Source organism: Carcharodon carcharias, chromosome 15, assembly GCF_017639515.1.
Source record: "Carcharodon carcharias isolate sCarCar2 chromosome 15, sCarCar2.pri, whole genome shotgun sequence".
Classification (NCBI taxonomy): Eukaryota; Metazoa; Chordata; class Chondrichthyes; order Lamniformes; family Lamnidae; genus Carcharodon; species Carcharodon carcharias.
In genome coordinates this window covers 43,977,700-43,994,476 of record NC_054481.1, presented here as the reverse complement: position 1 = coordinate 43,994,476, position 16,777 = coordinate 43,977,700, and the positions used below count along the sequence as shown (strand labels likewise).

At 42.2% G+C, this 16,777-nt stretch overlaps 1 protein-coding gene across 2 annotated transcripts in view; it reads right to left on the bottom strand.

Moving 5' to 3' along the window:
- The window catches only part of fscn1a (fascin actin-bundling protein 1a), a 32,504-nt gene extending 16,110 nt beyond the window's left edge, over positions 1-16,394 (bottom strand). Inside the window, exon 1 of one of the 2 annotated variants that reach the window (XM_041206819.1) lies at positions 15,386-16,394. In XM_041206819.1, the coding sequence (XP_041062753.1) occupies positions 15,386-16,205 (820 nt within the window). In that variant the 5' untranslated portion in view covers positions 16,206-16,394. The remainder of the gene's footprint in view (positions 1-15,385) is intronic. The other variant, XM_041206818.1, reaches the window with a different exon arrangement.
- Positions 16,395-16,777: the final 383 nt, after the last annotated feature.

Below are 16,777 nucleotides of genomic sequence, written 5' to 3'. Positions count from 1 at the left end.
AGTAATTTTGAGGGTTTAAACAAAAACAAAATCAAAAGATTTTTGTCCATCCCATTATAGCTGGAGCACTCTTCAGAGGAAGCAGCTGTACTAGTAGCTTTGGAGTCAAGTACAATTAGAACGGAAAATACAGTATTTAAAAACAGGCAACAACTTATTTTGGATACTATAGCTAAGAAATTATTTATAGTAACACCAACAGTTAAGATTCATTGTGTAGAAATGTAAAGTGGAAGCCATCACTAAGCAAATGCTTTTAAGTTATTTAACTTCCTTTCCAATTTTCCCCAGTCCCCCTCATCTCACTGTCTGAATGTTGTGAGAGCATTTTGCTCAAAATGGCCGTTCCTCATGAACTATTTGAACGCCAGGAGCCACACAAAAACTGAACAGCCTTCACCAATGATCCCATAAAGGCAGCTGCAGAATTGCTACCGTGGCAAGTTTTCCAAGAGCCCAGAGAAGGACTTGCTACATCACCCCAATGTTGCTGCTTTGATTTAAGCCAGTTAAATGAGCACAAACCAACATTTGAATACTTAGTCTGTGATTCAGAAGCACATCACCTGGTCTATTTAAGCAGTGAATTTTTAAAGCATGCAATTCAACCAATCTTAGGACCAATGCTCCCTTTAAGATGCATGGATACATGGCCACACAGTAACCCGGAAAGTGCCACTAATCAAAATAAACAGGTCGCTCACAACTTGGTCAGTTCAAATAAATTTTCAGTATAATGTGAGCCATGACTTAAATGGTCAAGCAGTGTTCAGGAGTTTGTAGCCCAGCCAGTACAAAGAAAATTTAGCGTGATTATTGCTCACAAGGCAGTAATTATTACCCAACTCATTTAGTTTTGTGCAAAGGATGGGCAAGCTTTCCTTGTGGGGCCAGGAACACTCCAGCTTTACTTGGGTCTACAAAGCAAACTTCAAAAAAAAAAATTCATTTAAAAACCCACCCAGAATGGCCTGCTAGTGGAGTACCCACTTCTCCCCCACTCAGGCCGAAGAGTAAAATGGCAGGCTGCTTTTTCTCAGCTCAGCTCAGTTTTAATTTTGGGACTGCCTACCCTGAGCTTTGTGGTCAGCATGTTAGTGAAGAGCAGCATTACTAACAAAGGCTCTGCTGGGCTCCATTTATAGCACTGTGGCCCAAAGTTAGAAGGTGGTAAGTGTTAAGAACCACTCGAACTCTGGCATGTAATCTGTCCCAATGTGCTATTGCTGCATCCTTTTGAGGATACATCATCTAACAGTTTAAAAGCAAAATACTCATGCTGGAAATCGGAAATAAAAACAAAAAATGCTGGAAAATCTCAGATCTGACAGCATCTGTGGAAGAGAGAAACAGAGTTAACATTTTGAGTCCTTATGACTCTGAGCTAGAGAAGTAGTCCTCCCAAGTACTCTTTAGTGCTGAAGAAGTCATACGGACTCAAAACATTAACACTCTCTCTCCACAGGTGCTGTCAGACCAGCTGAGTTTTTCCACCATTTTGTTTTTATTTCATCTACTAGTTTCACTGGTTTAGGTGAATTTTAAATTTTATAATCAGTGTGGGGGAGGGGGAGGGGGGAAAGCACTCAAATGCCCAGCATTATTCACTCAATCCTCACCTGAATAACCAATCCTTCATTCTCTAAGTTAATGTGGGATCCTGCTATGCCTGCACATTTCAGACCTAACTGTGCATCCAGTTCCAAATGTTCCAGTAGTTTAATCCCAGAATTCATGAAATAATGCGATTCAGACATTGGAGGTAGAATCATAAAATTCAAATATTTATTTTAGTGGCTTACTTTGTTCAGCTCAGTACTGTAGTCAAACAGAGTCCATGCTGAAAAACTTAACTGAAACTTGGCCTTAAGGTTGGTGAGGCAGCCGAGAGAACGAAACTGCATGTATATATCGTGTCTTTCACATGTTTCCAGTGCTTTACAGGTGTACTCTCTTACTCTGGCCAACATGCCTCAAGGTGCAGCAATCGTTAGAGGGAAAAACTTAAGTGCATAGCTGCTCTCTTATAAGCTTGCTACAGCTACAGCAAGCACAAACTACTTCAGTCATTATTCAATGCCTAATGATTTGATATACTCGCTCCTCTAGATTTTTTTTTGGTGTCGGGTGGGGACAACTGGACAGAAAAGAAAAAAGGGAGTAAGAAAGCAGATCTATACCAACAGGCAGCTAACATTTCTAAAGCCTTTCAAAACAATAAAGAGCCTCCAGGATGAAAGTGATTGAATGAACCCTTAAAGTAAATTTTAAAACACTTTACAATTAAGTTATTAAATTTTTTTTTAAATTCCTGCTTATCTTTTGATCTTCAAATGTGAATCAATCAATACCTCACCCAGGTTACTCACAGCAGCAAAAACACTGAACAAGTTGGGAAAAAATATACACAATTCCAGATGATTACCAATAGAACTCAAAACTTTGAATTTTTACTTGGAGCCGATTTTCAGTGTTCCTTTCAACTGGCACATCATTTTTCTTTTGATACTGCCACGTTACCCAGATTCAGAGCTAACATGGGTCGTTAGCTTACCCCAATGGGCACCAATTTATTACAAACAGATGCTACTACACAGCACGTCACTGACTCAAATGACATATCATGGTTAACTCTTTCACTGAAGCTGGGTTACATTGCACCTACTCTCCCTAAGAAAGGAGGAATTTATGTGTAAGAGTTAAAAGGATGTGACGTGCAAGACTTTGAGGTTGTCTTGGTTTATACGAGGCCTGTCCCTCTGTCCAAGGCAGGCTTGATACCATGAATTTCCCGATTAGTTATTTGCTCCCATTGAGTCAATTACCCCTCCTTCCCACCGCACCCACCCCCCCCGTCCCAATAGGTTGTTGCCAGTATGAGACTCAGTTATACTTACTCAGCCCAGTTTCTATGCTAATGCACTTCATGCCAGGGAAATGGACTGCCATGACAACAAAAGATCAAAGGTCAGGTCATGAGCCCTGCAACGTACCTCCTGGTTATCACCCACTGGGGTGGGGGCAGGGAGAGTAGAGAGCAAAGTGTCCCAGATGACCTCAGTCAATAAGAAAATCATCCACCAAAAGCATCCATTTATGTTGTAACATGAGAAAAATTTACACGAGGCATAAATTCAATACCACACGACTATAGCAGCATAACCAATGTGTTCTTTTCCCGAGTTCACTGGCAGATGATATCCAAAAAGGCTTTGATGTACAAAAAGCCTTCACACCCATGTATGAATAGACCTTCAGTTGGCCAGTGGATTGAATGACAAGAGGAAGTACAATGAAAACAAAGCTTTAAAGGAAAGACATAAAACAAAAATCAAGCAAATAGATTTGCAGGTCAAATGAAAAGAAAAAGTATAAACAGGCTTCTGTCTGTACTTTGAATAAAATGGCACACAATCAGTGTATATGTGCAAGTTAGCACCAGAACATTAACAAAAGTAGGAGTTAGCAAAAGTTGTACTTGCCAGACCAGGTTTCCAGCTAATAAAAAAAAGTTAATTTAGAGCAAGAGGGCATCTCTAACACACAGCAGCCCTCCAACAACTGGCTTCTGGCATCAATTCTTAAATCAGTCTTAGTCCACCTTTGAGTTTGGTTATTAAGATGGTGGTGTCATGTACTGCTTCCTTCAGACTGAAAAGGTTACAGATTTATTCACGATGCACTTGTGTTGGGGCAATCCCATGCATGAATACACCAGCCAGGGAGTGCTTTTTGTCTACAGCTGCTGAGCAGGAGGGCAGCTGGTATGGTTCATAGTGCATCATTCATTGAATGTCAATGAACAGTGCTGCAAGGCTATCAGAAAAGCAAATAGGGGATTAAAATTTCAGGATAATTGAATATAAAAACAAGAAATAATACTTTAATACAAGCCTTGGTGAGGCCACATGTGGAGCACTATGTCCAGTTTTGGTCCCTACATGTGGTTAGGGATTATAGAAGATTAGAAAAAAGATTTCAGAGCAGGGACGTTAGATTGATATCTAGTTTAAAAAGGAGCGTTAGTTTCTAGAACAGTTTCAAAGACCTATGGTCAAACGTACAGACAATTACAGCTACATTGTTAAGTTGGGCCAAAGCATAGAACGAGTTTTAGATACCAGAAGAAACTGTTAATCAAATAATTAATGTCTGGCATAGGTTGCCAACATCTGCATCATGTGCGGATTCATCAATTGTTGAAAATGGAGCTGGACGAGTATGTACATGCAATTTTAACTCTGATATCCATAATACATTATAGTACTTGCAAACCAATCCATCCCAAAGGTCTGGACAATTGCTTTTACAGATAGTCTAAAAGGATTTACTTCATGTTCAAACTCCACACAAGGAAAACAATGCATTAACTTAGATGCTCTTCAGTACAAGATCTGAGACACCAAGGAATGGTCAGGCACAAAAATTAAATTTCTCAACTGAAATGAGTATATGTATTTGCAAGCTGAACTGCATCTGTAAAACTTCTAGCTGCAACTGTTTAGCTGCAAAATATAGGTCAAGGATCAGGAAACTGTACAATGCCTTGGTGTAGCACTGCAACAAGTAACAATTTACCAAGAGTGGAAAGTCTGTACCTTTTTTTGAGGAGTTCAAAAAGCAAAAATTGGGGAAGGACTGTTTTAAAAAGAAAATGGAGGCAGCAAAACCAAGAAGCAAAAGCTGGATCCCATTTCAAGCGCTGTTACTGATTGGAAGGTAAGACACCTCTTAATCCAATTTAAGTAGGGTAAACATTAGCAAGTCTCCAACTAGTTTTGGCCAGGGAATTGTGCAATGGGTGGGGAGGGAAAACCTGCAACAGTTAGTGCCATTTTACAACAGCATCAAGCATTACTGCTGGCTGTTTCAGGCTGAAGACTCAGGCCCCACTTAAGCATATACTCCTAATTAACAGTGCTGAGGAAATTTTGCACTGCAGGAGATACAAATGTTAGGAAGAGATACTAATTGGAACCTGGCTCAGGTGAAAGTTAAAGATCCTGTGATATTATTCAACAAGGACAAATGTTTGGTTTTCTGGACTACGTTACATTCTCAATTCACTACCACCAAAAATTAACTGGTCAATCATCTAATTGTGGATGCTGATATAGATTAACAGCCATACTACATTCATTGGCATTTCAAGTAATTAAGAGCTCAAGATACAAATGTAGATACATTTATCTAGCACCTTTAGCGCATATTTGACATATGTGATTCAGCAGGCAAGGTCAACCATTTGCTAAACTTACTTTTAGAACAGTACTATTAAAACCAAAATAAAGCATCTAAACAAATTGATACATAGGCAGTTTTCAGTCTACATTTTATTTGGGGGCACAAATTTAGAAGTAAGAAGAATGCAAAATTCTTTCTGCCGTGCATTATCCAATTAGGATTACCTGAACATCACCTGGGAAGTCAGGTACAGAGCTCTAAATTAAATGATACAAGTATAAACCGTGGGAACTTAAAAAGGATAAACTAACACATGAAGTTTAATTTCCTTGATTTAAAGTACTTTGTCATCATTTTGATGGCAATTTATGAATTTTTTTTACATTTGCTCATGGGATATGAGCATCGCTGGCTGGGCCAGCATTTATTGCCCATCTCTAGTTGCCCTTGCGTGGTGAGCTGCCTTCACGAACCGCTGCAGTCCATATGGTGTAGGTACGCCCACAGTGCTGTTAAGGAGGTAGTTCCAGGACTTTGACCCAGTGAGTGAAGGAATGGTGATATACTTCCAAGTCAAGATGGTGAGTGACTTGGAGGGGAAATTCCAGGTGGTGGCATTCCCATTTGTTTGCTGCCCTTGTCCTTCTAGATGGTAGTGGCTGTGGGTTTGGAAGGTGGAGTCGAAGGAGGCTCGGTGAGTTCCAGCAGTGCATCTTGTAGTTGGTACACTTTGCTGCCACTGTGCATCAGTGATGGAGGGAGTGAATGAGGTGCCAATCAAGCAGGCTGCTTTGTCCTGGATGGTGTCAAGCTTCTAGAGTGTTGTTGGAGCTGCACTCATCCAGGCAAGTGGGGAGTATTCCATCACACTCCTGACTTGTACCTTGTAGATGGTGGACAGGTTCTGGGGAGTCAGGACGTGGGTTACTCATCACAGGATTTCTAGCCTCTGACCTGCTCTTGTAGCCACAGTATTTATAGGGCGAGTCCAGTTCAGTTTCTGATCAATGGTAACCCCTAGGATGTTGATAGTGGGGGATTCAGCAATGGAAATGCCATTGAATATCAAGGGGCGATGGTTGGATTCTCTCTTGTGGAGATGGTCATTGCCTGGCACTTATGTGGCACAAATATTACTTGCCACTTGTCAGCCCACCAAGCCAGGATATTGTCCTGGTCTTGCTGCATTTGGACATGGCCTGCTTCAGTATCTGAGTGGTCACAAATGGTGCTGAACATTATTTTTGACCTTATGATGGAAAGAATATCATTGGTGAAGTAGCTGAAGATGGTTGGGCCGAGGACACTACCCTGAGGAACTCCTGCAGTGATGCCTTGGAACCATAATTGACCTCTAACAACCACAACCATCTTCCTTTGTGCTAGGTATGACTCCAACCAGAAGACAGCGTTTTCCCCTATTCCCATTGACCAGTTTTGCTAGGGTTCCTGGATGCCACACTCAGTTCAATGCTGCCTTGATGTCAAGGGCTGTCACTCTCACCTCACCTCTGGAGTTCAGCTCTTTTGTCCATGTTTGAACCAAGCCTGTAATGAGGTCAGAAGCTGAGTGATTCTAGCAGAACCAAAACTGAGCGTCAGTGAGCAGGTTATTACTAAGCAAGTGCTGCTTGATAGCGCTGTTAATAACTCCTTCCATCACTTTACTGGTGATCAACAGTAGATGGATGGGGCGAAAATTGTCTGGGTTTAATTTGGCCTGCTTTTGTGTACAGGACGTACCTGTACATTGCCAGATAAATACCAGTACTGGATCAGCTTGGCTAGGGGCACGGCAAATTCTGGAGCACGTCTTCAGTACTATTGCTGGAATATTGTCAGGGTTCATAGTTGTTACAGTATCCAGTCTCTTCAGCTGTTTTTTGATAGCACAGAGCAAATTGAATTGGCTGAAGATTAGCATCTGTGATGCTGGGGACTTATGATTGGAGGCAGAGATAGGGATCATCCACTCTGCACTTTTGGCTGAAGATTGTTGCAAATTCTTTAGCCTTATCTTTTGCACTGGTGTGTGGGGAGCCCAGCACATCAGTGCTCAGTACAATTTCAAACAGCACAGGGTTGGGGGGGTGGGGGGTGGTGGTAACAAATGTATATTAAACATTTACACCAGAAGATGAGTGAATTACCTTGTGGAAGGTCCAACAAGACAATTAACATTTAAAACTGGATTCTAACCCCTTGTTACCAAGCTAGATGCTGAAATATTGTCAACCCAACTTTTCTCATGTCTTAAAGTTCTATTCTTTAGACCAGGTACAGTAGAGGTCAGCTGTGCTGTGAAGTTTCTTTTACTAACCTCCAATTGCTTGGAATAAAAGAATTCCTTACTTACAACTACTTCAGTATTGCTCATTGCAGGCATGGGAAAAATTGCTTTTGATCCTACAAAGAAGAATCATGAATCAGAAACAAAATTTCCAATGCAAATACAGTGCAAGACTGGAGTGACACCATTCCACAGCCACTGACTCCACCCCCCCATTCCCCACCAACAGTCACTCGACTGATTTACAGTACTTTTGCCATACTACATACAAATTTCTTTAATCATTTGCACTGCTCAAATAGCATCCACTGAAACCTGTACTTGGAGGTTAATTTAATTTCCACCCCCAAGGAAAATGTCCAGAGAATGAGAGTTCCTAGATGTTCACCAGCTCCAAACCATGGCCCCACTACAAATCTGACATGAGCACACATCAGTGGGACAGGGGTGATTCATTCAACCCCTCAAGCTGGCTCAGCCATGACCTAATAAAATGGCAGATCAGTACACCATCTCCATATTCTTCAATACCCACAAGAAAAATCTATTGCTTTCAGTCTTGAAACCAAACTTTCACTACCCCTTTGTGTGGTAGTAAAATCCAGTTAGAAAAGACTGGCACTACAACCTTACAGAAATAATTATTCGAGGCTCAAACTGAAGCGATCCTTTCCCAGCTGCCACAAAGCATTCTTGATGAGAAGTCTCCCTTACCTAGGCATGATCAGGGAGGTAGAGGGGGAATTGTTGTTATTATTTCCATAAGGGAGAAATCCTCAACTTCTGAAACAAATATTTTTACCTTTTCTGCCAAGCGGATATTACTTCCTGCCAAAAATAAAATTTATTATTACTACCGGGCTCAACTAAATCATATCCATTACATTTATGGATCATAGATTAAATTCATTACTATTTACAAGCCTCAATGTGGGGCTATAAGTTAGCTGGCTGTTCACTCAGTTTGCAGTGCCACTGAGCAAATTACTTTTTATGATCAGGCAATAAAGTTTAGTTTCAGCAGTGGGAGATTATCAGCCTGTAACTCTTTGCAATACACCTGATGGCAGGCCGTAAAGGCAGGAGTGTTTCCTGGTCAGCCATTCTGCAGAAGGCAATGGCAAATCACTGTATTACCTTGTTAAACATAATCGATGGAAGTCCATTGTTGCCAATGCCCTCTTATGGCATGGTACTTGAAGGAAGGGAACCAGCAGTGTTACAATCCCTGACTCTATTTATTTCATATTGACAGAATATGCAGAGGATCAAGTCAGGTGATTTTAAATGAATTAGCTAAACAAACACAATTGTGCACAAAATCTAGAACTCATTTACCTCTCAAACTTGAGTGGATTTTAGGCCTAGGTAAACTGCTGCCCCATTAATCTTGACGATTGGCCAACTGTAACTTTCTCACACACCTGACAGAAACAAGCAGTTAGCCCCTTTCCCATGGAAATTGGAGCCTTAATTTTAACATTGCTAGGGTTCCGATTGCGAGTCCACCCATGTGTCCCTCATATTGCAACACTTTGCCCATGTGTGCTGTCATCCAATCTTTTAAAAACACATTAAAAATAGACTTTTTTGGTGTAACTGGAAGTGTGCTCCTCCAAGCTCCACAAAGCATGCGGCACACCTGGCCTTAGCTGCTGGGAGGAGCAGCAACAACATGAAGCTATCTGCAGGCTGACATTCCCAAGGGAGAAGACTGCATTGGGACCCATTTGGTATTGAAATTGTGACTGCTAGAACAGACCACCCAAAAGTCTAATAATGCACCCACACTACTTCCAATGAGAGAAACAAATATTTTAATACTTTAATTTTGAAGAAAAAAAAGTTTCCCTTCCCTAAACCAACTCCTTAGTGGCATACACAGTGTGCCACCATAAGATGAAGGAGCAGAAGCATGCCATTTGGCCCATCGAGTCTGATCCACCATTCAATGAGATCATGGCTGATCTGATAATCCTCAACTCCACTTTCCTGCCTTTTCCCCGTAACCCTTGTTTCCCTTATTGATTAAAAATCTGCCTATCTCAGTCTTGAATATACTTAACAACCCAGCCTCCACAACCCTCTGCAGTAAAGAATTCCACAGATTGACTACCTTCAAAAGAAATTCCTCCTCACCTCTGACTTAAATGGGTGACCCCCTTACTCAGATTATGCCCTCTGACCCTTGACTGTCCCAATAGTCTCAGCATCTAGCCTGTCAAGCCCCCTAAGAATCTCATTCTTCTAAACTCCAATGTGTACAGGCCCAACCTGCTCAACCTCTCATCTTAAGAAAATCCCTCCGTACCTGGGATCAACTTAGTGAACCTTCTCTGGACTGCCTCCAATACCAGTATGTCTTGGGGGAACCAAACTTGTTCACATTATTCTAGGTGTGGTCTAACTAGTGCCTTGTATAGTTTTAGCAAGACTTCCTTATTTTTATACTCCATTCCCTTTGAAATAAAGGCCAACATTCAATTTGCCTTCCCTATTACCTGCTAAACTTGTATGTTAGCTTTTTGTGATCCATGCACGAGGACACCCAAATCCGTGCTGCAGCTTTCCGCAGTTTTTCTGCATTTAAATAATATTCAGCTCCTCTATTCTTTCTGCCAAAATGTGTAACCTCACATTTTCCCACAATATGGCCAGAAATTTTCCGTTGGCAAGTTGGGGGCGGGGCCCGCCCACCGACACGAAAATGATGTGGGATGATGTCAGGGGGAACCCTGACATCATCGCGCCCCATTTAAATATTCAGGAAGGTGGGCGGACAGCGAAATCAGCTGTCTGCCCACCGACCTGTCAATGGCCAATTGAGGCCATTGACAGGATAATTAAGACAAGTAAAGGCCCTCCCCGTCCAACCTTAAGGCTGGCGGGCAGGCCAAGAGCCCCAGCAGGCTTCTGAAAAAACATAAAAAACATGAAACCTCATCCACTGGCGGGATGAGGTTTCATGTCTGTTTTAAAAAGCTTTAATAAACTTTTAGTCATATTTATTAACATGTCCCATCTCATGTGACATTGTCACATGAGGGGGACATGTTAATAATTTGTTTATTTTTCTATTTTTAAATTTTGTAGCACTGTCAGTGATCTCCCTGAGACAGCACTTAGCCTCAGGGAGCAGTGCTCTCTTTCAAGCGCACGTGCGAAAGAGCGCACTCTTGACAGTTGGGGAATTCCCCAACACAGGAAGCGTATAGCGCTTCCCGTCGGGCAGCTTGCTGGACGGGCCTTAATTGGCCCACCCACTCAAAATGGCGGCAGGGCCTGTTTTGGCAGCGGCGATCGGCTGCCCACCCGCCGCCGAGCCGTTGGGGCCCGCCCGTCCAAAGGCAAAATTCTGCCCTATATTCCAGTTGCCAAGTTTTTGCCCACCCACTTAACCTATCTATATCCCTCTGTAGGCTTTATATCATCCTCACCGCTTGCCTTCCCAACTATTTTTGTGTCATCCGCAAACTTGGCAATAGTACATTCACTTCCTTCATCCAAGTCATTAGCATATATTGTATATTGTAAATAATTGTGGCCTCAGCACTGATCCCTGTGGCACTCGACTAGTTACAGGTTGCCATCCTGAAAATGTTCCCTTTATCTCAACTCTGTCTTCTATTTGTTAACCGATCCTCCATCCATGTTAATATACTACCCCCAACACCATGGGCTCTTAAGTTGCCTTACGTGTGGTACCTTATCGAATGCCTTTTGGAAATCCAAATATATTACATCTACTGGTTCCCCTTTATCTATCCTGCTTGTTACCTCCTCAAAGAATTCTAATAAATTTGTCAGGCATGATTTCCCCTTCATGAAGCCATGCTGGCTCTGCTTGATTGTATTATGCATTTCTAATTGCTCTGCTATTATATCTTTTATAATATACTCTAAGATTTTCCCAATGATGGATGTTAAGCATACTGGTCTATAGTTACCTGTTTTTTTGTCTCCCTTTTTGAATAAGGGTGTTAACATTGATAGTTTCCCAATCCTCTGGGACTTTTCCAGAATCTAAGGATTCTTAGAAGATTACGGGATTATTGAAAGGTTACTATCAGTGCATCCACTATCTCTGTAGTTACTTTCTTTAATATCCTAGGGTGCAACCCTTCAGGTCCAGGGGACTTATCCGCCTTTAACCCCAATAGTTTCCCTAGTACTTTTTCCTCTCATGATAGTTATTGTATTTGTTTCCTCACATTCCTCCCCCCCCGCACTTTTGCCCTTGATTATTCAGCACTTTTGGAATGCTATTAGTGTCTTCTACAGTGAAGACTGATGCAAGGTATTTATTCAACTTCTCCACTATTTCCTGGTTCCTTATTATTATTGCTGCTTAGCACTAATAATAACCGGTACCAGTGCTCAGCATTTGTCAGCATTTTGACTGGAACATCACTGTTCATGCAAACACCTAGGCAGGTTATTCATCAATGGAAAGTACTGTAGCCACATTTTATCTTATCCCTACCGGACTTGAACATTTAACACTTCCAGCAGCAGGGGTCACTGAATATTGTGTTTCAGAACACAGTCACCAACATTTATCTCCCATTGATCTTCTAGCAAACCACAGGGCATTTTATTTTTAATATTCATATCCCAAAATTGAATTACCAGCAAGACCTGCATTTATTGCCCATCCTTAGTCGCTCTTGACAAGGTGGTGGTAGGATGCCCTCCTGAACTGCAGATATCTGTAAAGGTCCTCGCATTGTGCTCCTGGATAGAGTATTCCAGGATTTTGACACAGCAACAATGAACGAAAAGCAATATGCGCTCAAGTCAGCTTCAGGTGTGAATTTCAGAGGCAATAATGTTCCCATGCATGCAGTCCTTATCCTTCCAACTGGAGGTCATGACTTTAGGAAGTACCGTCAAAGGAGACTTGGTGAGTTGCTGCAGCTTATCCTATAGATAGGACATACTGCAGCCAGTGTGCAGTGGTCAAGTTGCATAATGCAACAGATAATGCAGTGCATCAGTACTTTATACTTATCCCAAATACAACTTCATGTAACCCAGTAAGAGTGGAGGATACACCTGAAAAGTTACTCCAAATAGGGCACTCTGGTGTAACTCTTTTGTTATGAAACAATTAAACTAGATTAACTGCAGTCATGTTCATTGGAGGAGCAACAAAGATAACAGGCAGAACATTGAAACACATACACCTGTTGGACAACGTCTACTATGGAAGTGGTGTCCAAATTTATATAGAGACACAAAAAATGCTTTGTAGGCTAAACAATCCAAATTGGCCAGAACCCAATTCCACATGTGCAGTGAATAAGTATTTTGGGCTCCATTCCAGCCAAGTGACTTTTCCTTTACTTTGCTGCTTGAGCACTGATGGGAGGGAGTTTCCTTTAAAAATGCTAACACGTCTGGATTGGGCAGTTCTTTCCCCTCCCCCCTTGTCTTACAAAAGGTTTTGCTAAAGGCAATTAGCAAAACCAAGTGAAGAGACGATTACCATGGATGAGTGACAGCTAGGAATAGGAGGGTGAAGAGGATGAGAGCAGCTGTGGGTTTCTTTACTGGTACACAAAACTCATCCCATTTTAGTACAAAACGATTAAGCGACATGAGGAAAATGAAAAATGTACAAATTCAGGCCTATCAGATGCCCACATTTTGCACTAATGTGACTTTCTTTTTATAGAACACTTTTTTGCTACTATGAAGCAGCTCCTGACCACAGTCCAACCTAGAGGCTATCCTATTAATAGATTAATTGAATCAATCAAGTGACCCAGTGACAACTGGACTTGGAACAGGTGTAGATTCAGCGTCCCTTCTGGGAAGGACTCAGTGCACAAGATGGTATTGTTTTTAAATCCCTCCATAGCCTCACTCGTCTCCTATCTCTGACCTCCTCCAGCCCTACAACACACCAACTCAGATCTCCTCCCATTCTGATCTCTTTACATATCCCCTATTTTCATCAGCCCATCATTGGCAGCCAGATCTTCAGCTACCTGGACTCAAAACCGTGGAATTGTCTCCTTATACCAAATTGCCTCCTTCTCCCCTGGCTGATTCTTAAAACTTACCTCTGCCCAAATTTTGTCACTTGCCTCATATCTCTTGTCGTTTGGTGTCAAACTGATAATGTTCCAGTGAAATACCTTGGAACATTTTACAACATTATAAAGGTGTGTGTGTATCTATATATATATATATATATAAAAAAATAAAAATGCAGGTTTTGTAATTTGAACCAGAGCATGAATGATCACCCTTTTACACTTGTAATCTCAAATCACCAAATATATCTTCAGGTTTCTAGAGCCAAATTGAGAATTTTGCCACCTCTTGTTTTAATTTTTATCTATTGTTTAATCACTGCAATACTTGCCACCCATGTGGATTTTTAAAATAAATAAATTGATGCAAAACTATATGAAAATTTTAAAAGTAGCGATCCTCCATGAGATCAGGAAGACATTTAACCTTCCAAGTAGTCACACGAATAAAATGAAAACCCATTTTTAAAATACGATCACGGAATTATATAGCTACACAATGCGACGCAGTAGTGAAATGTTGCTCACTGCTTTCTGCCTCTGGCAGACGAGGCGCCTAAATTATATTTCTGTCGGCAGATCCGAGGCTTGTAGCAAAGTCCTCCCTTTAAGAGCTCAAATAACACACATCTGGTTTTGTTCTCCAGTCACGGGTGAGATCACGTTGAAGCATTTTTGCAAGGCTAAAGGATTTTAAATATCCATATTTCATACCATAACGGAAGCTCGGAAGTCGAGTCCCTGCATTAAATAAACTGCTCCGATTCGCATCCCGCTTGAACCCCCATTTTGTTGAACATCTCAAAACGTTCTCAATGGACTAAAGAACATTTCCTTTGTTGTGCCTGAAGCCAATTTTGTTATTTAACGCCTCCTTAGGAGATAAAGGAAGGGAAATTTCAGCTATTCGTGAAATACGACGCTAGATGAGATTTCAACTATTCATTTTCTGAACAGTTTAAGAAAAATCACCTAGAAGGCTAGATTTCAATATCAACTTCAGGATTACAATTGCATGCAGAAGGTGGTTTTATACATTTATTTTGCCATAGCTTGATCAAGAATATCAGTGGATACAATCACTATTGCACAAACCAATCCCACCTCAAACCTTCGTGTTGGTTTGGAGAGAGTGACCAGCTTGGCCGGCAGAGGATTGTAAAGAAAATGTTTGGATTGTTCCCTGCACAATGGAACGATTATAACATTCCTGCAATGAAGGAGCAAAGCAATTGTGAACAGCTGTGAAGAACCGTTATTGCAAACAATGAGGGAGAGCAACAAAAACCCCTTCCTTTCAACGTCCTGGGTAGAAAGAAAAATATTTCCCAATTTTCCATAAAGGATAGTCTGACAAGCTGTTGCATTCATGGCTCCATTCCTGCGAGTTATATTGTTGCTCACGTTTAATACAAGATCGCGTTTTATAATCAAAAACATTTGCAAATGGGAGACCACAGAATGGGACGTGGTCAAGCCAGTTAACCTTTGACATACCGTCCAAAGTAATTAAACACCGTTACCAAGAGAGATAGGAAAGGATTGATGGAAATGTGAGGTATTTATCTTGGGTCACGCCTTCCTAAAAAAAAAATTCCAGCAGGAAAACACAATGGATTGGAATGAAAATAGAAGCCATGTTGGAGAAATTCTTCCAAATTTCACAAATAATTCCCGGCCAAACGAATGGGGGTAATGAAGTCAATGGATTCTTAATCTCAGAACGTCCATTTTTGAAGGAAAGGTAGATGTTTTTCAGCATGGTTCCTTTTTTTTGCAGTAGGATGGTTAATTGATATTAGAGCAGATCAAGGGGTGGGGTGGAAAACATTGCTAACCACAAAAACAATGTGCTGACATTAACCCTTACCTTGCCGGATGGAAACATTCCTGCCGTTTGCAGCCTTGAGGACCACCTGTGGGTAGCTTTGCTCCAGGACAAAGAGCTCATCCTTGCCCACCTTGGTGCTTTTGCCAGCCTTCATGGTGCCAGTGGGGCCGGAGGGTGCCAGATATTTGCCTTCACAGTCCCTGAAGGCCACCTTGCCCGACCTGAACTCCAGGGTGTAGCCGGTGCCTCTCTCGGGTTTCTCCACCAGCTGCCCATCATTGCGGAGGAAGCGGTTGTCGCTGCTCTGGATGCTGTATTTCTGATCCTGGAAGACCAGGGTAATGAGGGAATCCACTCCCCAGGGAGTGTCCCGGTCAATGGCTAGCTCGTCCTTGGCGCTCAGGTGAGCGTACCGCTTCCTGGTCACACTGAAGATATTAGCCTGCGGGTGCATGGCAATGTGGACGCTCCACTTCTCGGCCACCGAGATGGTCTGGGCGAAGCAGGTCAGCCGATCCTCGGTGCCGCCAAAGTAGCGCTTGTGAGGCTCGGACTGCAGCGACCAGCGGCCGTCGTCGTGGGCAATGATGAGGAACCTGCAGTCTGCGGCCGGCTGCTCACTCTCACACGACACGTTCCCGTCCTTATCGGCGGCCAGGTACCGGCCCAGGTGGCTCTTGAAGAAAACCACATTGGAATCGTCGCCATTCTGCTCCAGAGTCCAAATCTGCTTCTTCTTCATGGAGGTAGCCGAGGCGTTGATCTTGAAGCCAAAGGCTTCGGCCGTCAGGTACTTCTTCCCGCAGTTGATGAGCCCAAACTGGATCTGCAGACTGTTACTGGGGTCGTTGGCTGGCATGACTGCAGACTTGACTCTCTAGTGCTTTGTTGACCTCCTTGAAGCTAAGTTTGATTTGCTTTTTGTTTAATTTATTCTTGTTGCACGGTTTATATTCAGTCCCTTTGTTTGAATGAAGACCCCAGTATATGTTAGCTTAGCCTCCTCCAGCAAGGCTGAATCTCCAGCCACCGCGGCATCTTTTATACAGTGCCTGACGTCAGGAGGCCAAGTACCGCCTTTCAGCAGTCAGGAGCAGAGGCGAAGCCACGCTGCTTTACACTCACACCACTCACTGATTTCTACTGATCTGTGTTTTGTTGTCGTTGATGGTTTTATCCTGATTTTTAAAAAAAATCCCACACAAACTTGACAACTCTTACTGTGTGTGGTCAATTGACAAAGAAAATTAGCTGTATTTTTAGCTGTTTTTTCTAAATCAACAAATAGGAATACAGGAATGAACATAGGATCATTGAACCAGGACAGTTGGCCATTTAATCCCTTGAGCCTAGTCCGTCATTCAATGAGACCATGGCTGATCTGCTACCTAACTCCATAGATCCACCTTTGCCCCGTACCCTTTCATACCT